At 42.0% G+C, this 22,765-nt stretch overlaps 1 protein-coding gene across 1 annotated transcript in view; it reads left to right on the forward strand.

The window, feature by feature from the left end:
• The window catches only part of LOC126272906 (sodium-dependent serotonin transporter-like), a 1,032,532-nt gene that overhangs the window by 720,897 nt on the left and 288,870 nt on the right, over positions 1-22,765 (forward strand). The window contains exon 4 of the mRNA XM_049976173.1: positions 13,554-13,764. Within this exon, the coding sequence (XP_049832130.1) occupies positions 13,554-13,764 (211 nt within the window). The remainder of the gene's footprint in view (positions 1-13,553; positions 13,765-22,765) is intronic.

Consider the following 22,765-nt stretch of genomic DNA (forward strand, 5'->3'; position numbering starts at 1 on the left):
TATATCGCATCCCGAGTTCCCCATGTAGCAGAAGTTCTATCTTTCCCGCTTACTGTTGCACGTCGCATGTTGGCAGCGATGGCATCTTTCGTCAGCTCTGGGCTGTTGTTCAAAGTTAACTATACAACCCTTACTCTTCCCCGTGAACGAGGTGGGATAGGTTTCACGTGCCGGATAGAGCTCGCGCCCTATTTGTCAGCTCCCAGATGACGGTATGGACACGTTGCCCAACGAGCCTCACTGGTCTCCTCCTGTCGGCATATACGCCGGTCTCACTGCCAGCCCCAGTGATGATCTCGGATGTTCCGGCCCAGTTCCATTATACATGGTACTTCTTTCTTGAACTCAGTTATCTACGCATCACCTTACCAAGACAGCTTTTACTCAAGACAAAGGCAGTATACAATGTCCTCCAATTAGGTCGTCCACCTAACCCGATCGAACAAAAGTTCCCCCAGGTTGACTGGCGTCATGTATGGCGCGTGGTGTTCGCCTGTTACCTTGACACGAATGTTCAATCGGTCTGGTACCTAACTGTCAATGGTAATCAAATCAACCAATTTCGCCTTCATCGCAACCACCTCACCCAATCACCTCTGTGTACCACGTGTGGAGTGCCAGACAATGATGAACAACGGTTTGTTTGTGGACCGGCGGCTGAGGTTTGTCACTTGGTTCGACGTATTGTGGCTTTTCTAACGCGGGACATTCCGGATCGGATTACTCCCCTTTCATTATTATTTCCGGAACGTGACTATTTTCCTCGGACAAAGACCAATGCTGTTGAATCGGATTCGCGGACATGCCATTCACTACCTATTTGGACAAGCTGTAGACTCTGTACTCGATTTTTGGACATACTTCAATGACCGTCATTATGTCGTTGTCCGTCACCCAAAATACAGACAATTTTCCTCGAACTTCCTTGGGAGTGCTTTCCACGAGCCGCCTCGCAGCTGGAATGTGTTAAGCCAAGAGAGAAGAAAGTTTCCTGTTTGAACCAATGAACATTTCTGAACAATTCAACGGAACACATCAATTTCGAGAAGACGTGACTCAACATATTACCAGCGGGGAGCAGAAGGCCTCTGATCAAATACACAACAAAACTACACAAAACAAAATAAAAATAAAATTAAAGAAAAGGAAGATTTTGTTGTTTGTAACCCTGATTTCCCATATTTCCCCTGGTATATAGGCAGCTCTCTGGAGTAGGTTTAGCCAGGAGCCAACGCCTCAAATGGACCAGATTTTTTTTGTTATAGGATGAAAAGTGGCGTTGGCACTTATGTTTTTTTTTCTTTTTTTAGTTCCATTTTATTAAGGGGCTTTCTAAAAAAAATTTGGGAGAGCAAAAAAAAATGGATAGAGCAAAAAAAAAGGTGGAAAAGAAGGGGTCCTTGGTTCAAGTCTTCCCACGAGTGAAAAGGTTAATTTTTTTTATTTTCAGACAATTATTAACTGTCCGTCCGTCCGTCCGATGCGATGTAACTGCGCCGTAGTGTGGGGACGCTACACCTAAACAAACATCTAAACACACGTCAGTCGACTACAGTGCACGGAAGAGAGAGTATTTCTGCTAACGAGGCTCCCTCGCTGGCAGTTGACTGATCGCTACTTTGGACGAGAGTGCATTAAATACGTGAGATGTATTCCGTGGGCAATATGAATCCAGCAAATATAGCTCGCGACTTCAATAACAACGTCAATGAATATTTTCCGAACTGTAAGGAATCGGAAGATTCCTTAAGGGATCGAACGATTGTCGAACATTTGCATGATTATTTCCTACATTTGTTGATAAACAGCACGTGTGAAAATTATTGTCTGAAAATAAAAAATTAAACTATTCACGTGAGGGAAGACTTGAACCAAGAACCTCTCACTCCGCAGTTGCTCACGCTAACCACGGGACAACGGCGCTCCTGCGCTGGAACTGTCCTTGATGTTGTCTATGTGCGCATTGACTACTCAGTTTGTATATTTTGCTTATTTTTTTCATAGTCCCACGCAATTTCTTCCTGTTTTCTCGATTGAGCTGTGTTCAGTTTTTCTAGGCTTATCCACTGCGGCAACTTATAGCTAAATTTGAGAGGGGTGCGATGGGGAGGTTCCCTTGTAAGCTATGAAAGAACTGTAGCAAAACGGAGCATCCTCGTTATCCATGTCATGGATAAGACGACTAATTCGCAACATAAATCTCAACGTAAGCATCAATTTCTGTTGGAACGTGCTTCCTGGACCAAATAACAAACATTTCCTACGTCCTCAATGCGAATCATGTAGCAAATGTAATTTAAAGGATATTAAAATGTCGAGTGAATTTACTAACGTAATTATGAACCACTCACGAACGTAAAGCGATGGTCATATAGTTGTCAAAAGTATTCTACAGTATTGCCATTATCCATTAGACTAGCAGCAGGAAGAAAACGTTCGTTCAGCTGTGCTGAGATATCTTGCACTGACGAAGCTCGCGCTTCGAAGACACCACAGCTTCGTCTGCCACCACTTCATGGGAAACGAAATATCTCAAGTGTACGCCAATGTGTTGCATTCACATATCTGTGTGGCTCTAAAGTGCGGTTATGGATAAAACGTATGCTCAGACTGCGAATCTAACATCATAAATAAAGAGAGGGAAATGAATTAGGCGTCCTTCGTCTTCCGTAACATCAAAAATATTTTAGTTATTCTGTCTTCAATGAACTGCGCAGAAAATTATTCACCAGAAGTAAATAACTTTTTTGCAGCATCATATGATATTAACAGCTTGCCGGCGCGGATTAGCCGTGCTTTCAACAGCGTCATATCGCGGACAACGCGGCTGCTTGCACCGTCAGTTCGAATCCTTCCCCGGGTACGGATGTATGTTAGGTTAGGTCGGTTTACGTAGTTCTAGGGGCTGATGACATAAGCAGTTTGGTCGCATAGCTCTTGGAGTCATTTTTTGACCTTTCACATAAATTTTCTTTACATAAACGGCCGTATCTTTAGACTGAGTTGACATAGGAGCTCACTTCCTTACACCACCAAGGAAACGGTTACCGCAAGAAGTGGGATACATTTACGCTTATTATGTCTACCCGTTCTCGAGGTAAACGGGTTTTAAGGGTTGGGTAGACCGATAGACGGTCAAGAGAGACTAATAGACTTCCGTTTTTACCGGTTTAGGTGACGAAATCCTAACAACGAAAACAGCTGCGACAGTTACTGAAGATGAGGGCCGCATAAATAACACCCCCTACTCATTATTCGAAATGTTCTAGTTGCAGTCGATACATCAGCATATTAATCGTAGCTACGCTTAGGATCCAAATCACGTTTACAGGAATGCAAATAGAATCCAGTTGCCTATACACGCGGTAATTCATATCCCAGTATTAATGCCACCGCGTTTTAGGAGTGCGAACATTGCTAGCTAGCTTAAGAAACACTTTGGCTAATGAACGTTTTCTGGCTGTGGCGAGTCTAGTGGAGAATTCGAAACAGTGCACGTTTGGCAGCTATGTAGCCGATTATTTCCTGGGGTGGTGCAGAATTATCCTAATAAATTTACTCGCTAATAACAGTATTTTCCTATTTCGATAAACATCCCGAATGATTGTCACATAAGCGCTAACATAAAGGTAGAAAATTCATATTTTTGAGTCCAGAAAGGTCCATGCAACAGAAACTGCAGATCATTTTGCCATTCTCATTGTGAAATTACCGGCTCATTCATGTCTGGGGTAATAACAGAGGACTGTTTGCCTGGGTTGTCAGCTAGCGTAGTGAAAGGAAGGTCTGGTTTGTTCGGTTCAAATCTCTATGAGGCAGGTAGAATATCAGTAAAGCAATTTTAAATTCTCGCGACCCCAATACATTTTATCGCTACCTTTATTCTGTACTGGTGCCCTGTGGATGTCAGTATGACACTCTTGCACAATTTCATATTTGTTACTGCCTACTTTTTCCGCTTCTGTCAATAATGGTATTGACTTTTGTGTGGCACTGAATGATTTTTAACTGAATTTCGTTATGAATCTTCACGCATTGCTAAATTTGCACACTTTCATGGTAGGTCAGCAACGATAATCCAGTATGACTGGTCTGAACGTTGACACGGACCGTTTCGCGGTGGAAAGAGGATAATAGTTTCCTAATTCTTAACGATCTGGGGTTCTTTGTCTTCCTAAAACACTTATGTTATCTCGATAAGTTGAAACTCATTTTTATTGGTACAGTTCATACCAATTAGCGTTTCTTCTTTCATTTCTGTCTTATATTTTCATGTTGTGTTTAACACACTAACCAGCATTAATATAGTCTTACAAATTATTGAAAACAGTCTAAAAAAAGTTCAGATAGTTTGTCAATTTCACGCTTGTGCATAGTATGTTGGTAGCACTTCGTCGCCTTGCCTGTTATGCTGTGTAGCAGACTTTAAACGCGTGTGGATGAGCATAACGGAAAGGCTAGGGGTCTCGCTCGTTTTGTCCACAACTGTATATCCACTGACTCCAGAAAATTTCTCAAGTTACTAGTCATCTATGAAAGTAACGTACTCAGGAAATGAATGTTGCGGGCGGATAACGCAATCGATCTCATGTACAATTTTTTAGTGGAGGTGCCTTGTCCTTACCTTTCTCCCACCTGTTACGAAGTGTCAAGTCGACATGTAAATCCGTGTCCTGTGGCTGACTGATTAGTACTGGTAGAGTGCAAATTTGCGTTTGGATTGTTGTGGGTGAATGCAAGGGACAGGGTGAGACCCAGTCACATCGCACATTGAACTGCACCAAGAGCACCACGGAGCTGAATGTCCCCATCCAACGGAGGGAACACTATCGGTCGTGTCACATGTGGTCACTCCATGAGACATTACGGAGAGGTTTGGTATCTAATCCAGGACATTAACACAAAGCCTGGTGACAGTACTCTACCAACCATCCTCCTTTTGTTGGCCCAATACTAGCAGTGAAATCTGTGAATGCAGGGTCTTGCAGCGATATGATAGAATGAAATTTCTCGGGCTTCCAGGCACGCGAGGTAGCCTCACAAGGTGTATCATAATTAATAACGAAAATTGACGCTGTTGAAAATGTACGACAACAGAAGCAAAAACAATCCAGTGAACATTGATTAATAAACGAACTGTTTGCTAGATAATTCCGGATGTATGATTACGAGGTGACACGGATATCAATATGAGATTCTAGCAACTAACCGGACATCTTTTGCTGTCGCTCAGCCTTCTTAAATGGAAAAGAGAAAGCACACATTTATAACATGTATGGGAATTGGATGTACGTTGTTATATCCTTTCTCCTCTGTCCATATGCCCCGCCCCTTTCTTTGTCCATCTGTTCCCCCTTGTTTTTCTCCATCTCTCCCTACACCCTCTCTTTCTCCTCTCTGCCATCACCTTCTCCCACCTTCCTCTGTCCATTTTCTGCTCCCTCCTCTCTAGTAGTATTCTAATCAGAAGCCAATGATCCATAAATACAACTTTCCTGTTTGCCAACAGCGTTCACTATTGTATAGTCCAAATGTGTATAAATGTTTGTCACACTAACGTGTAAAAATTTGAAGTACATCGGAAAGGCACGTTTGAGATTTTTGGTAAACATATTATCCCTTTATTTATACATGGTGTTCACTTTAACTGAAGACATTGAAATATCTTGGAACCTACAAACCGGAACAAAGCACTTCATTATTCCAATTTGTTTGTTTCAGAGTGGGACATCCAACTATACCACAGTCGATCCGCCGCCCCAACCCTTGCGTGGGTGACGAGGAGCAAAAATTGAAATATTCAATGGGAACTCCCTTTTTTTATTTCAGACTGCGATTCTTTGGGAAAATGTACTTGTGATCTGTCTGCAGCATTTTCTTCATTTCACCTTAGTTGGTGCTGTAATCGGAGGAATAGAAGTGGGTACACAACAATAATTGACGACGTGCTACTCAATGGCTTTTGAATATCCAATGGAACGTGGGACCCCAATTCCATTCTAAAATGGTAGGACAAGCCAGTATTTCTTAACATCTAATTGGAAACTCCGTTTTCAAAGTTGTATTCTTTCGACCTGTTGAACAGTGTACTACTCGACGCTTCCCCATGACCGTGTAGCGAACTACGACGTATCATAAGAGGCAGTAGACTGGGACGGCGACATAGAACAGATAGTGGGTCTAAGCATTACAGTACTGGCGTATTGTCTGTTGCCTCCACACCTACCTATATTTGGAGAAATGTTGCAACCACAGAAGAAAAAAATGAAATGATCCTGATTTATGAAGAATGTAGAAGAAATGTTGATGCTGCTGTTGCCTTGTATGCAGAGAGTTTTCTAGAGAAAGCTCGCTCTCGTTCGTCTGATACAAGGTTGTGAACACCCTATATCCGATGGCAGAGTACAGACGGCAAAAGGAAACGAAGCAAAATTATTACAGGAGAAGCTAATGTAAAAGCTGTTCTAACGGCAGTGCACAACAACCCACTGATAAACGGCGGGCAATCATACAGCGATTCCGGTGTGTCCGTAGGTAGTATTGTCACAATACTGCATCGTCATACGTATCATTCATACCACGTGATACGTATCATCCATATCACGTGTCACTGCATCAAGAACTTCATGACCCCGATTTCCATAACCGGCTAATATTTTGTGAATGGGCACGTCAACAAATGCACACGACCCCTACATTCTTTGCCGAGGTATTGTTTTCAGACGATTCTACGTTTTCAAACCATGGAAGGGTTAACCGGCATAACATGCATTACTGGAGTGTAGACAATCCCAACCGATTACTGCAAGTTGAGCATCAACGTCCTTCGTCAGTTAACGTATAGTGTGGCATCATGGGGAACAAACTCATTGGTCATCATTTTATCGACGACATGTTGAATAGACACAAGTATTGTACGTTTTTGGAACAGGAACCACTGGTACAGCTGCCGAATGTTGCCCTTGACGTTCGACGACGTATTTGGTTTCAGTATGATGGTTACCAGCGCATTACACAGTTGAAGCACGGGAGGTATTTGCTGTCGTGTTTACACTGGTCTGTGGATCGGCATAGGTGGCTCCATTAATTGGCCTGCTAGGTTGCCGGTTTTGACGTCACCAGATTTCTTTCTGTGGCGATATTTAAAAGATAATGTGTACCTGAAGGTGCCAAGAGGCCGTGAACACATAGTCGAAGTCTGCGCTGAGATTCCCGCAGATATGCTTCTGTCCTGTGTAAGGCCATTTGAAAAGCGGATCACTAAATGTACTGCAGTTGACGGCACTACGTTTGAACACTTACTCTAACTGGAAAGTTAGAGAAACGTTCGCCTCGGGGCACGGCCACAGTGGCACGTCGCTTATTCCCCTGTTCATTACGTCGGAGGAATACAACGGTGCTAATGGTGTTTCCAATTAGAAGTTAAGAAATACCGGCCTCTCCTACCGTCAACATGTATGTGGGGTTCCATGTGCCATTGAATATTCAAGGGCCATTTAGTGGCATATCGTAAATTACTTTTGTGTACTAATTTCTATTCCTCCCTTTACACCCCCATTTGTGGTAGAACGAGAAACCGCTTCAGACAAAATGTATGCAGATTTTGCCGTCAAATAGTATTCTGCAGTAAAAAACGGGAGTTCCCATTGAAGATTTCAAAGTTGCCTCCCGCTACCGACGCACGGGGTCGGGTGGTTGGTCGACTGTGGTATCATTGGACAAGCAAATTAGAATTACAACTCTTTTTGACCCGATGCGTGGTTTTTGAGATACTTCAATGTCTTCAGTCAAAATGATTAAACAATCTGCCAAGAACTTTTGGAGATTAACGATTTTATACAAAACAATATTTACATTTTTATAACGTTTCTCCTCTTGTAGCATATATAACAAATGGCGTTCCAGCAGGTATATAGAAATGCTTGAGTATTCGAATGCTACGTAGTGTCAAAATTTTAAAGCCTTGCATGAAGAACTTTCGGAGATCTGAGATTTAGAAGAAACGAACATCTACTTCTGTACGTATATAGGAAATATATATAGATGTTCCTTGTTGCAAATCTCCGAAAGTCGTTGGCCGATTGATTTCAAATTTTGGCACAATTTTCCAATGGTATAGTGGGTGTTTTACTCCCTTGTTTTAAAACATATGTAATAAAAAATTATGTACATTAAATATCAGGGAAACGCTGTTACAAATAATTCACAATCAGCAACATTTACATATATTGAACATCGTATATTAAAGAATTAGGTACGTATAAACACACGCATGTTAGAATTCAATGATGTGTGAAAATTAAAAAGCGATTGGGAAGAAATTTGGGGTATTAACAATTTTTAACAAACCAAAATTTAGAGTTTTGTCAAGTTTCCCCTTTATTACATATATCACATTGTAACACCAATTACGATTGTAAGTAGGTTTATACTATGTAAAAGTGTATCTATGATTATGAAGTGTTTGTTCTTTGCTAGTTAAGATCATTGATTTGTGACAAGAAACTAAAAGTTTGCAGTATATTTATATGGAAAAAGTAAATGATGTTTAAAAATAATAAAATTTTATAATATATGTATGTGCATAAAGAAAAATTTGTATGTTACAAGCTGTTTTATGCTTAGGGAACTAGTATTGTGAAATGTAAAAGCTGTAAAAAAAACCTCCGCAAAGGAAGTGTCAAGGCGAGGGGTAAAAGGTGATTTTGGCGGTCTATCTGGGCGGCTACTTCGTGGGAACGGTATGCAGTCAGTGGCTAGCCGTTGCATGGTATACATCGAGGGTGCCAAGGGAGGCATTTCGAAGCGTTTTCTATGGAAATTTGCCTCGGATGCGGATTTGGCTGTTTAATGATACTCTTGGAATAAGGAATGGCTCTAATACGATAAAAATTCGCCGGCAAGAAGAAATTGCAAAGAGCGTTCAACATCAAGAGCCGTTAGTACAGATAGCCGCTATCTCGCTTGCCACAAGTACTTCGCCACTGCTCCACTAAGTTTAGACACACAGATATGTATTAGAGCATGGACCAGTTAATTTGTGTGAATGTTTTCAGTAATAATCTAAGTGCTATAAACCTGTGTTTAGAACCAGAACTTTCGTCCTAATTATGAACCTATGCAGCATCCCCTCCTAAGTGTTCAAAAAACCGAGTTCCTGTTTCAAACGAACTAGTGGTTTATTCCTGTGTATTAAATGTTCAAAAATTGAGTGCCAGACGGTGTAAATGTTACTGTCTAAGATACCTGTTTTACAGGTAATGAAAGGCACTTAATTTAAACTTACTTGAAACGTAATTTAGCCTTGATTACTGTCATGAATAATTCTGTTGAGGTTAATCCAGTTCTGTGTTGAGTAATTTTGTCTTGAAGGATGAAAACATAAGTTATTCAAAGTAGTACTAAGAATTAATTTTGGTAGAACTACACTTTGCTTCTGAAATAATCATAGAGTTGCCTATTGAGACAGTATCAATTTATGGGTCTTCACTATATTCTCCTCATATTAGAAAGATAAATGGAAAATTGTAGCTACTAGAGGAATGTGATGCATTTCCATAAATGAGGATATAAACAGTGCAACTGTAGTATTATTTAATTTTACTTGTGCTTTTCGCATGTCAGTTAAGCTAGAAATCTTTTCATTCCAACTTTAGTTCAATGTTTCCTGCAGTAACATCTACATCAACATCATTACTGAATCAAGTGATGATAGTAATTGTAACTGTTTTTATTATGAGTGGGGTACAATCTTGCTTTCTATGATTACTGGTTTGTGCATTAATGGTAATTACTACAACCCACAATTTAGATCATCCTGTATTCGTGTGTATCCAGTATGCTGTTCAACAGGAATCTTAATGAAAGTCACTACAACAGCTGATACTTAATTTCCTTAAACTTAATGTTTCTATTTAACATGCCTAAATGGGCTGGCGACCGTTTATTGTTTCATTCGTATGAACGTTTCTACTTTCATTGTCCGCAAAGTAGAGCCTGTTTAGTTTTCTTTTATTTACATTTTATTGGAAATTACTGTCCGATATTTTATCCGTTAGACACACGCGCGGTTAAAGCTCGAAATCCTCCCAGATGGTAACACTAGTTTGTGTCAAAGTAAACGAGAACTAGTTTTATAAGATGACGTTCCAATAGGTATATAAAAACACGTGAGTATTCGAAGTGCGTCTAAATTTCGGAATAATCCATAAAGAACTTTCGGAGAATTAAGATTTTGAAGAAACATACGTCTATGCTTGTACTTATACAGAAAATGTAAATATTCCTCATCGCAAATCTCCGAAAGTTTTTGGCCGAATGATTCGAAATTTTGACACAACGTTGTATTTGAATATGCTTGTGTTTTTATAAACCGCTTTTTAAAATACATTTAATAAATATGTTATAAATTAAATAATAGTGAAATGTTGCAACAAATCTCAAAGTATATATATATACTTTGAGATTTGTTGCAACATTTCATGCAAGTATATATATATATACTTTGAGATTTGTTGCAACATTTCACTATTATTTAATTTATAACATATTTATTAAATGTATTTTAAAAAGCGGTTTATAAAAACACAAGCATATTCAAATACAACGTTGTGTCAAAATTTCGAATCATTCGGCCAAAAACTTTCGGAGATTTGTGATGAGGAATATTTACATTTTCTGTATAAGTACAAGCATAGACGTATGTTTCTTCAAAATCTTAATTCTCCGAAAGTTCTTTATGGATTATTCCGAAATTTAGACGCACTTCGAATACTCACGTGTTTTTATATACCTATTGGAACGTCATCTAATAAAACTAGTTCTCGTTTACTTTGACACAAAATAGTGTTACCATCTGGGAGGATTTCGAGCTTTAACCGCGCGTGTGTCTAACGGATAAAATATCGGACAGCAATTTCCAATAAAATGTAAATAAAAGAAATATATATATATATATATATATATATATATATATATATATATATATATATATATATTACTACGAATCTAAAAAGATAAGAATTCATTCAAACACCGTTAGATCATTTAATGGAGCTTGATAAGACAGTACAATTTTCTATTCCAGTTCTTCAGTCGCATCAGAGGGAGAGCTGTTTACTTCAAGATTCAAGACAGAAAAATCCAGAGGTTTGAGATCGGGTAGTGGTGGAGGCCAAGGAAGACGCTTTGCTCGACCAATACATCTTGAATCATATTGGAGCGTAAAATATTTTATATCAGCATCGAGGCCAATTACTTACGGGGTTCATGTAAAAGTTTTCATTTCAGATACATTTATATTAAGAAATGTTTGATACTGTAGTCAGATGCGGCCACATATTATATCGCTAATGGTTCGTTTGCAGACATGTGGTTGATGGAACTTTTTGCTTCTAGCATCGTATACTTTCACCGATGACACTTTTCGCTATTAATTTTGTTACACTCGCTATAAATTTTGATACACCCAGTATATTCTGCATTTATAGCTCAGAGGTCAGTGTGGCTGCTATCTGGAAGACCCAGGCTCGATTCCCGGTTTTGCATAGGAATTTTCCTTGGTGGGACAACTGGTCCTGGTGCACTCAGCCTCTTGAGATCGACTGAGAGATTATCTGAATCAGGTCAAGAAAGCCGGCAACGGCCGGGAGAGGAGCGCACTGATCCCATTCTCTTCCATACCGCATCCAATGACGCCGTTGGCGCAGAAGGACAGGGCTGTCAGTTCGTTCCGACTGGCCCATCATGTCCAAGGAGCTCTCCTTTTTGCCGGTTATCCGCGAAATATCCACCGGATGCTCCTTGACCATCGTCAAGCTGTAACTAACTCAACTGCGAGCCTGCTACGGTAGCAGGTTCGAATCCTGCCTCGGGCATGGATTTGTGTCATGTCCTTAGGTTAGTTAGGTTTAAGTAGTTCTAAGCCCTAGGGGACTGATGACCTCAGATGTTAAGTCCCAGAGTGCTTAGAGCCATTTGAACCATTTCTGTAACTAACTCTACTACCTCTTAACAATGGAAGCAGACCACTTGGCCAAAGTCTCGTGAATGTATGACCAGTTGACTTGCCCTGAAAGGTGTGAATATTTTATTTGATCAGCAACGAAAATTACTTGTCCCGCCAGGTGTCGAACGGGCTACATCTTAGTCAAGAATCTTTGCAGTGTCTGGGTCAGTGTTAGCCAGTACAGAGGCGAATACGTTACTAGTCGCTTATTAAATCGGTGTTGAGGAATGTCAAAACCTGGACTTTGGCCCTGAATTTCAGAATAATATGAATAAATGTAGACATTTGTACACCAACAGAAATAAAATCGCAACACCAAGAAGGAGTTGTGCGCCAGACACAGAAGTTTATAGGCATGTCTCTACATATGAAAGATTGTTCACGTTTCGCTCCAGACGCTTTGGCGCTAGTAGCACCACTATGAGGATCCAGATCAGGTTTGATTCAAATACATTCAGTAACGGTCGTGAGCGTTAGTTACCTTTGAAACTTGATGTGGTGATTTGATGTTCGTCAAGAAGGCCCTGAAAGGGACAAAGATGCGTTTATCAAGGCCTCAATGAGTTTGTACGAGGTCGTGTAATACCGCTACGAGTAGCGGGTTGGTTCTTGTGCGATACTGCAGAAAGCCTTGTCATGAATACAGCCATTGTACATGACTGCTAGCAGTGGCGGTCGCGAGAATGTACGATAGCAAGAAAACAGGGCTCCATATGGCCACGTGGCACTACCGAGAGGGAAGACTACAGTGTTCGGCGTATGGCTATGGCGCACCATACATCTGCAGCAGTAATGTGAGCAGCAGTTGGCACCACAGTAAAACAATGAATTGTTACTTCATGGACAGCTCCGGTCCAGACGCCCTGTAGCATGCATTACACTGACACCAAACCACCACCATCTCCGACTTCAGCGGTGTCAACGACATCTCATTGGGGCAGTGTGATGGTTTGTTGTGTTTTCTGATGAAAGTTGGTTTTGCATCGGTGCCAGAAACAGCCGTGTGTTGGTTAGAAGGAAACCAGTTGAGACTCGGCAACCAGTCTGCCTGCGAGGCTGGCCTGCCCGATCACCAGATGTGTCTCCAGGCGAGCGCATATGGGACATGTCGGTCCCTGTGTTCACCGACCGAGTGCAACAGGCATGGAACTCCGTCCCGCAAACTGCCATCCAGCACCTGTACAACGAATTGTATGCACGTCTTCATGATTGAATTAAACATCCTGGCGATTACACCGGTTACTGAGGTACCTGCATTTCACATTTCCAACGGCTTATTTTGCGCTTACATTAACATGCGATCTTGCAATTTACCCTTTAATTGTGTTGCATACACAAACGTATTCCCGAAATTTCATTACTCTGAATCAATTATTTTTGGTGCAACTAATTTTTTTCGTCAGTATATTATTACAGAAATCCTTTGGGCTTTTTTTTTTTTTTAGAAGAAGGGGGAGTGAGGAGACACACAGTATATGGTACACTTGTTCCGGGCAGGGAAACAGCCTGGAGCGGACGGTAACGGAGCGCGGTGGCGGTGTTGCAGGTGTGGGCTACGCCATCTGCCTGATCGACGTGTACATGGGCATGTACTACAACACCATCATCGGCTGGGCGGTGTACTACCTGTTTGCGTCGTTCCGCTCGGAGCTGCCGTGGACGAGCTGCGACAACCCGTGGAACACGGCCGACTGCACGCCCGTCTTCTCGCTCGCTCGCACCAACCGCTCCGTCAGCCCCGCCCGCGAGTTCTTTGAGTGAGTACCACCACCACCACCACCACCACCACCACCACCACTCACCTTCTATCAACCATGCTTCTCTTCCCTACCGTAAACTGCACGCCACACTGCTTTATTACGAAGTGCATTTCATGCCTCGAACACAAGAAGAGCAAGAGTCATTTTAATGAGACAATGGGCTAGAGTACATTCACCTTGAAAAGTTAATCGCAAGATTCTCACAAGTCGTCAGTAATACCTTACAACGTAACAATCACACTAAATATCATGTGTTCTAAGTAATCGGTACATAACGAATAACTGCGTTACGACTTGTCACTTGGTCAATGAAACATAATAATTATATGACTGCTTGGTGTGTGCTCTTTCGGACATGTTCGAAAGAACAAACATCACGCGGAATTCTCAGCTGTTAATATGTTATACATAAATTGAAGACGGAGAGGGTAAGAAAGGACAGGAAACGGAGAGGATCAGTGCTGTCATTTGCAACGGGACATTACGCGGAATCAGCGGCGATGAGTGAAAATGTGTACCGGACCGGAATTAGAACCCAGGATATCCTGTTTACCAGACAGGTGCATTAATCACTGCTCCCTTTTCCACAGTGTTAACGCAACTGCGCAGACTGTGTCGGCAAGCCTCACGGCCGATCCACATTACCATTGATCCCGGGTTCGAATCCCGGTCGCGTAATCGTTTACACTCATCGCCGCTGATTCCGCGTAATATCCCGTTGTAGTTGACAGCAGTGATCTCCTCCCTTCCCTTTCCTTTCACTTGTGCCCCACTCCACCTTCAATTTATATATAAGGTATTAAACTGCTGCAGATTCCGTGCGGTGACTGTTCTTGCGAAGATGTCCGAAAGAACAGACATCACGCATTCATATAACCTCATAGGCCTGGGTGGGTGGGTGAGAATGCACAAATACGTTCAGCTTCCCGTGGGAATCTCCGAGAGCGAACATGCACGAAATGGACAGTTAATGGGAATAGGTGGCGCTCTACGGGAATGTGGATCGGCCGTGAGGCTTGCCGAGTCAGTCCACGCACTTGCGGTAAGCCTGTGTCCCGGATAGTGCTGTGGTTAACGCACCTACCTCGTAATCAGGAGATCCCGGGTTCGAATCCATTACCAGTACACATTTCGCTCGTCGCCGCTGATTCCTCGTAATGTCCCGATCAGGTGTCAGCAGTGACCCCCTCCGTTTCCTGTCCTTCCTTCCCGTCTCCACCTTCAATTTACATAGAACCATAATAAAATTTTTAAATAATAAAACATCACCGGGTGGATTCTTCTGTGGCTTAACGTAGGTATTTAACCAGCGAATCATAATATGCTGTTACAAAATTAAATATTCATGTAATATATAGTTCAGGGCAAGCCTTTAAGAAACTGAATTCACAAAGTTATCCCAGTCTACTTTGGTAGTACGAAGATGGACATCATAGCATCTGTATGGTGAGATATTGCAGTGGTAGTCCGCAGGGTTCAATCATTGGTCCACTATCTCTTCTCGCTTTCTGTTATATAATCTGCCATTTTATTTCAATCACCAGGAAAAATTTGTCATGTTTGTCAAGAATGCTAAAGATGCAAGGAAAGGGCATCAGCAGAGAAAATAGTTAAAGATGTTTTTGTGAAAGTTACTAATATATTTTCCACAACTGGGCTGGCTTTAAACTTCGAATATGCACAGGTTTTTACTGTCATTTGATATTAACTAGTATACCAACCTGAAATAGCAAAAGAAGGAGAAACTTCTAAGCTTTTAGGCATGCTTACTGAGATAAACTTAAACTGGAAAAACCACATTGCACATTTACTGGCACGTTTAGGTTCAGAGTCGTTGCCATAACAATAACTGCCAATTTTGGGAACTCGGAAGTAAGTAATTTAACGAAATTTATATACTTTAATTCATTGATGTCTTACTCTGTAATATAGAGGGGTACTTCTCATTTAGACCGAAAGCATTCACTGCTCGAAAGAAAGGAACTAGATTATGAGTGGCGTTCATACACGTAGCAGCTGGAAATATTAACCACAGCCACACAATACTTTTATTCACTTATGAAATTTGCTATCAACAATCCATCTAAATTTTGAGAGTAAGAGAGATATTCACACTCCACGCTAGAAGGAAAAATGGTTTGCATTACCCCTTAATGAGTCCAACTACGACACAGAAAGAGGGTTAAATATCCAGCTATTAGCCTGTTTGACGACCTAAATTAAAATAAAATATCAGATAGATGGCAGAAGTCACTTCAAATGGATATTAAAGGTTTTTCTTCATTTCAACACGCTCTCTACCACGTGAGTGGAAAAAGTCACTTTAAAGAAAAAACCTGCATATGGCAAGCATGTAGCCGTATATATAAAGGCGCGTGCGTGTGCTTGTGCCGTGTTTTGTTTTATTTCAGCGCTCAAAAACAAGTAAGGTCATATGTGTCCATATCAGGACCGTAGACAGCTAAAACCAGGGACTTGGAGAATGGTCCATAAAATACGCCATAGATTCAACGCAGTTCCTGAGCTGAAGATTAAATGTCCTCCATCATATTTGCTAAGATGGATAAAAAGTAAAACTCGGTCACCACCCAGCGCGTCGTTCTCTAAAAAGACCGATAACTCAGACGACAAATACAAGTCAGGACGTAAGTGGGTAAAAGGGAGGCATTCCCTTAGTAAATGGCGAACCGTCAAAGATTGAGGGCAATGAGCACAAAGGTGTGGGGGATTAAGACTTAAAATGGCGATGATTAAAGAGATAGTACCCAATACGCAACCTAGCCCAAAAGATGTCCTCGCGAAGAGAGGTCTATGTGTGTGTGTGTGTGTGTGTGTGTGTGTGTGTGTGTGTGTGTGTGTGTGTGTGTGTTTTGTGCATCTGTGTACGGATAGGTATTTTTCCTGTTGATGCGATCCACATCATAGCGTTCATCGAGAATATGATCTATGATTTGTGCATCTGTGTACGGATAGGTATTTTTCCTGTTGATGCGATCCACATCATAGCGTTCATCGAGAATATGATCTATGAAACAAGTAACTAGCTAATTAATTAACTAACCAACCAACTCCATTATCTGAGCAGTACATCAGTGGTCCTACATTAGAAAGTCTGTTAATTCTTTTAAGTTCTGACTCTCCTGTGTTACCGATTTTCCTCATATTAAACAACATAAATGAATAACAATCGGGCCGCATCGTCACTTGCATTCCGAGTAAAAGTGTTGTTCATTTCGTAAGTTGCTAGACTAGCTCATGTACAATACAACAAAACACGAGAAATATGCTTAATAAAGTATAGATTTGTTTAAACCAATCATTGGATTCAGCTTTGACTTTACTACATCATCATAAATATGCAATACCAATAAGATGTCTATTTTAGTTGATGAATATACCATCCGTCTTTCATGTTAGGCAAGTAAAAGATTAATTTGAACATAGGTGTAAACACATTCTAATCAAAGATAGGAGTAAGATTCGCTCTTACCACCAAAAATATGTCTACGTAAACACTCACGGAAAAAATTGCAGCACCAAAACAGAATTGATGTAGAGTAACGAAATTTCGAGAATACATATACGGTGCAAACATCGTGAACCGTAGTTACTTTTGAATCTGGACGTGGTAAGTTAATGTTGCTCAAAAATGCTTTTAAGGCGAGAAGACTGAAGCTGAACGAGGGCGTGAAATAGGGCTACGAGAAGCTGGATTTGCATCCTTACAGTGGCGCGAATGGTGCGAAATGTGAACTGAAATCCCTTTCAGATGTATAAACGCGCCCACCAACTTTCGTTTACGTCGCACAACTTCTTCTTGGTGTTGCGCTTTCTTTTTCCGTCAGTGTACTTCCAAATTCGAAACATTTTGGCTCATTTTTACCAAAGATGAGTTGCAGTGGACATAATCGATTATTTTATCTTTGTGGCAAAAATTATGCTTGGAATGACAACTCGAGTGGTTCCAAAACCAACGACACAAGTTAAACCAGGCTATGCACATGGACATAAGTGGACGACGGTGTTTTTCGGAAGTGCGTGGTCAATCCAGCAATATCAAACGGTAGCTTATAATGACGCAATGACATTGACAACACTAGTTTCCGTCGTATCTCTTACATAGTCATCATCGTCATTAGAACTTTCTTCCTCTTCTTCTTCTTCTTCTTCTTTTTATTGTTATCTTCGTCCGGTTCTTAATAAATTACTTTTCCAGTCATCTCTCCAGATTACTGTCTTTACAGTAATACTAAATTGCTAATTACTAATTAAATAATAAAAATTACAAACAGAGAGCCGAAAGCGAAGAAAATACAGATTAGTGTTATAAATGAGATGTAATAAAGGATACGCTTCATTAATACTGATTATTTTCCATGTCGAAGCGGCAGCATCTAATAGGCGCTGCTCATGCATGGTTGTTTACATCTTTGGGCGGGTGTAGTGACATCTCTGAGCAGTCAAAGGGACTGTGTCTGTGACAAATATCCACAGTCAACGTTTATCTTCAGGAGTTCTGGGAACCAGGGTGATTCAAAACTTTTTGGATGTGTGTATAATCAGGAAAAACATGGGTTATTCAGTAGCCAAGGTTCACATCAAAGAATACTTGATGCAGTCAGTCAAACGTCAGACTATTATTATACCTCATGTGGCCAGTAATTAGCATTTTGTCTACATCTACACGTCTACATCTACATCTGCATGACTACTCTGCAGTTCACATTTAAGTGCTTGGCAGAGGGTTCATCGAACCACAATCATACTATCTCTCTACTATTCCACTCCCGAACAGCGAGCGGGAAAAACGAACACCTAAACCTTTCTGTTCGACCTCTGATTTCTCTTATTTTATTTTGATGATCATTCCTACCTATGTAGGTTGGGCTCAACAAAATATTTTCGCATTCGGAAGAGAAAGTTGGTGACTGAAATTTCGTAAAAAGGTCTCGCCGCGACGAAAAACGTCTATGCTGTAATGACTTCCATACCAACTCGTGTATCATATCTGCCACACTCTCTCCCCTATAACGTGATAATACAAAACGAGCTGCCCTTCTTTGCACCCTTTCGATGTCCTCCGTCAAACCCACCTGGTAAGGATCCCACACCGCGAAGCAATATTCTAACAGAGGACGAACGAGTGTAGTGTAAGCTGTCTCTTTAGTGGACTTGTTGCATCTTCTAAGTATCCTGCCAATGAAACGCAACCTTTGGCTCGCCTTCCCGACAATATTATGTATGTGGTCCTTCCAACTGAAGTTGTTCGTAATTTTAACACCCAGGTACTTAGTTGAATTGACAGCCTTGAGAACTGTACTATTTATCGAGTAATCGAATTCCAACGGATTTCTTTTGGAACTCATGTGGATCATCTCACACTTTTCGTTATTTAGCGTCAACTGCCACCTGACACACCATACAGCAATCTTTTCTAAATCGCTTTGCAACTGATACTGGTCTTCGGATGACCTTACTAGACGGTAAATTACAGCATCATCTGCGAACAGTCTAAGAGAACTGCTCAGATTGTCACCCAGGTCATTTATATAGATCGGGAACAGTAGAGGTCCCAGGACGCTTCCCTGGGGAACACCTGATATCACTTCAGTTTTACTCGATGATTTGCCGTCTATTACTACGAACTGCGACCTTCCTGACAGGAAATCACGAATCCAGTCGCACAACTGAGACGATACCCCATAGCTCCGCAGCTTGATTAGAAGTCGCTTATGAGGAACAGTGTCAAAAGCTTTCCGGAAATCTAGAAATACGGAATCAACTTGAGATCCCCTGTCGATAGCGGCCATTACTTCGTGCTAATAAAGAGCTAGCTGCGTTACACAAGAGCGATGTTTTCTGAAGCCATGCTGATTACGTGTCAATAGATCGTTCCCTTCGAGGTGATTCATAATGTTTGAATACAGTATATGCTCCAAAACCCTACTGCAAACCGACGTCAATGATATAGGTCTGTAGTTAAATGGATTACTCCTACTACCCTTCTTGAACACTGGTGCGACCTGCGCAATTTTCCAATCTGTAGGTACAGATCTATCGGTGAGCGAGCGGTTGTATATGAGTGCTAAGTAGGGAGCTATAGTATCAGCGTAATCTGAAAGGAACCTAATCGGTATACAATCTGGACCTGAAGACTTGCCCTTATCAAGCGATTTGAGTTGCTTCGCAACCCCTAAGGTATCTACTTCTAAGAAACTCATGCTAGCAGATGTTCGTGTTTCAAATTCTGGAATATTCCATTCGTCTTCTCCGGTGAAGGAATTTCGGAAAACTGCGTTCAATAACTCCGCTTTAGCGGCACAGTCGTCGATAACAGTACCATCGGCACTGCGCAGCGAAGGTATTGACTGCGTCTTGCCGCTTGTGTACTTTGCATACGACCAGAATTTCTTCGGATTTTCTACCAAATTTCGAGACAATGTTTCGTTGTGGAACCTATTAAGGGCATCTTGCATCGAAGTACGTGCCAAATTTCGCGCGTCTGTAAATTTTGGCCCATCTTCGGGATTTCGCGTCCTTCTGAACTTCGCATGCTTTTTCCGTTTCCTCTGCAACAGCGTTCGGACGTTTTTTGTGTATCACGGGGGATCCGTTCCATCTCTTACCAATTTATGAGGTATGAATATCTCAATTGCTGTTGCTAGTATATCTTTGAATTTGAGCCACATCTCGTCTACATTCGCATAGTCAGTTCGGAAGGAATGGAAGTTGTCTTTTAGGAAGGCTTCTAGTGGCACTTTATCCGCTTTTTTAAATAAAATTATTTTGCGTTTGTTTCTGATGGATTTGGAAGAAATGGTATTGAGCCTAGCTACAATGACCTTGTGATCACTAATCCCTGTATCAGTCATGATGCTCTCTATCACCTCTGGATTGTTTGTGGCTAAGAGGTCAAGTGTGATTTCGCAACCATTTACAATTCGCGTGGGTTCGTGGACTAACTGCTCGAAATAATTTTCGGAGAAAGCATTTAGGACAATCTCGGAAGACGTTTTCTGCCTACCACCGGTTTTGAACAAGTATTTTTGCCAAGATACCGAGGGTAGGTTGAAGTCCCCACCAACTATAACCGTATGAGTGGGGTATTTATTTGTTACGAGACTCAAACTTTCTCTGAACTGTTCCGCAACTGTATCATCGGAGTCTGGGGGTCGGTAGAAGGAGCCAATTATTAACTTAATTCGGCTGTTAAGTATAACCTCCACCCATACCAATTCGCACGGAGTATCTACTTCGACTTCACTACAAGATAAACCACTACTGACAGACACAAACACTCCACCACCATTTCTGCCTAATCTATCTTTCCTGAACACCGTCTGAGACTTCGTAAAAATTTCTGCAGAACTTATTTCAGGCTTTAGCCAGCTTTCTGTACCTATAACGATATCAGCTTCTGTGCTTTCTATTAGCGCTTGAAGCTCAGGGACTTTTCCAGCGCAACTACAACAATTTACAACTATAATTCCGACTGTTCCTTGATCCAAGCACGTCCTGTAATTGCCAAGCACCCTTTGACATTGCAGCCCATCCCGCACTTTCCCGAGGCCTTCTAATCTAAAAAACCGCCCAGTCCACGCCACACAGCCTCCGCTACCCGTGTAGCCGCCAGCTGAGTGTAGTGAACTCCTGACCTATTCAGCGGAACCCGAAACCCCACCACCCTATGGCGCAAGTCAAGGAATCTGCAGCCAATACGGTCGCAAAACCGTCTGAGCCTCTGATTCAGACCCTCCACCCGGCTCTGTACCAAAGGTCCGCAGTCGGTTCTGTCAACGATGCTGCAGATGGTGAGCTCTGCCTTCATCTCGTAAGCAAGACCGGCAGCCTTCACCAAATCAGATAGCCGCTGGAATCCAGAGAGAATTTCCTCAGATCCAAAGCGACACACGTCATTAGTGCCGACATGTGCCACCACCTGCAGCTGGCTGCACCCTGTGCTCTTCATGGAATCCGGAAGGACCCTTTCCACATCAGGAATGACTCCTCCCGGAATGCACACGGAGTGCACACTGGATTTCTTCCCCTCCTTAGCCGCCGTATCCCTAAGGGGCCCCATTACGCGCCTAACATTGGAGCTCCCAACTATCAGTAAGCCCACCCTCTGCGATTGCCCGGACCTTGAAGGCTGAGAATGATCCTCTGAAACAGGGCAGGCAGCTGCATCTGGCTCAGCCAGAGACAGTGCCTGAAACCGGTTTGTCAGACGCACCGGGGAGGCTTTCTGATCAGCCTCCGGGGACGCCTTTCGCTGCCTGCCACGCCTTGGAACGACCTCCCAATCAACCACAGGCAAGGGCTCAGCCCCACTGCGGGCAGCAACCGGGGCAACCACAGCGGCAGACCGATCAGGGGACAGACGGGACGAGGTTGACATCCCCACAGTGGTGCCTATTGGCAATAGCCTCAAGCTGCGCGACCGAAGTCAGCGCCGATTGCAGCTGTGAGCGAAGGGATGCCAAGTCAGCCCTCATCCGAACACAGCAATCGCAGTCCCTGTCCATTCTGATCGATGTTGAACAACAGTTACCGAAACACGAGTCCGTGCCTAGATAACGCAAGCGAAACACGCAAAGAATTTATCAACTAGCCTGTACAAATGCATAACGACTGCGCTACAATCTGCTGAATTTACGATTACAGTAACTAAAACTCGAAATTGCACCTCCTATACGAAACTCACACGCAATTTAAATAAGAATCTACGAAGTAAACACTAAAGCGCGATGCTACAACTGTCAAATACTATAATACGCCCGAAATATATGAATTAAACAATGCAAGTACCCAAAAACACGCAAAGAAATTAATTAAACTAACAAACAAGTAAGCTAGGGTTATACGACTTGCTGCTGCAGCTGCTTATCCACCGGCGGCAGGGAGCTCCCAACTACCAGTAAGCCCACCCTCTGCGATTGCCCGGACCTATATTTCATCCTTTAGTTTGGGCACTTCTTGATATTTTACCCATAATTTC

Source organism: Schistocerca gregaria, chromosome 1 (genome assembly GCF_023897955.1).
Source record: "Schistocerca gregaria isolate iqSchGreg1 chromosome 1, iqSchGreg1.2, whole genome shotgun sequence".
Lineage (NCBI taxonomy): Eukaryota > Metazoa > Arthropoda > Insecta > Orthoptera > Acrididae > Schistocerca > Schistocerca gregaria.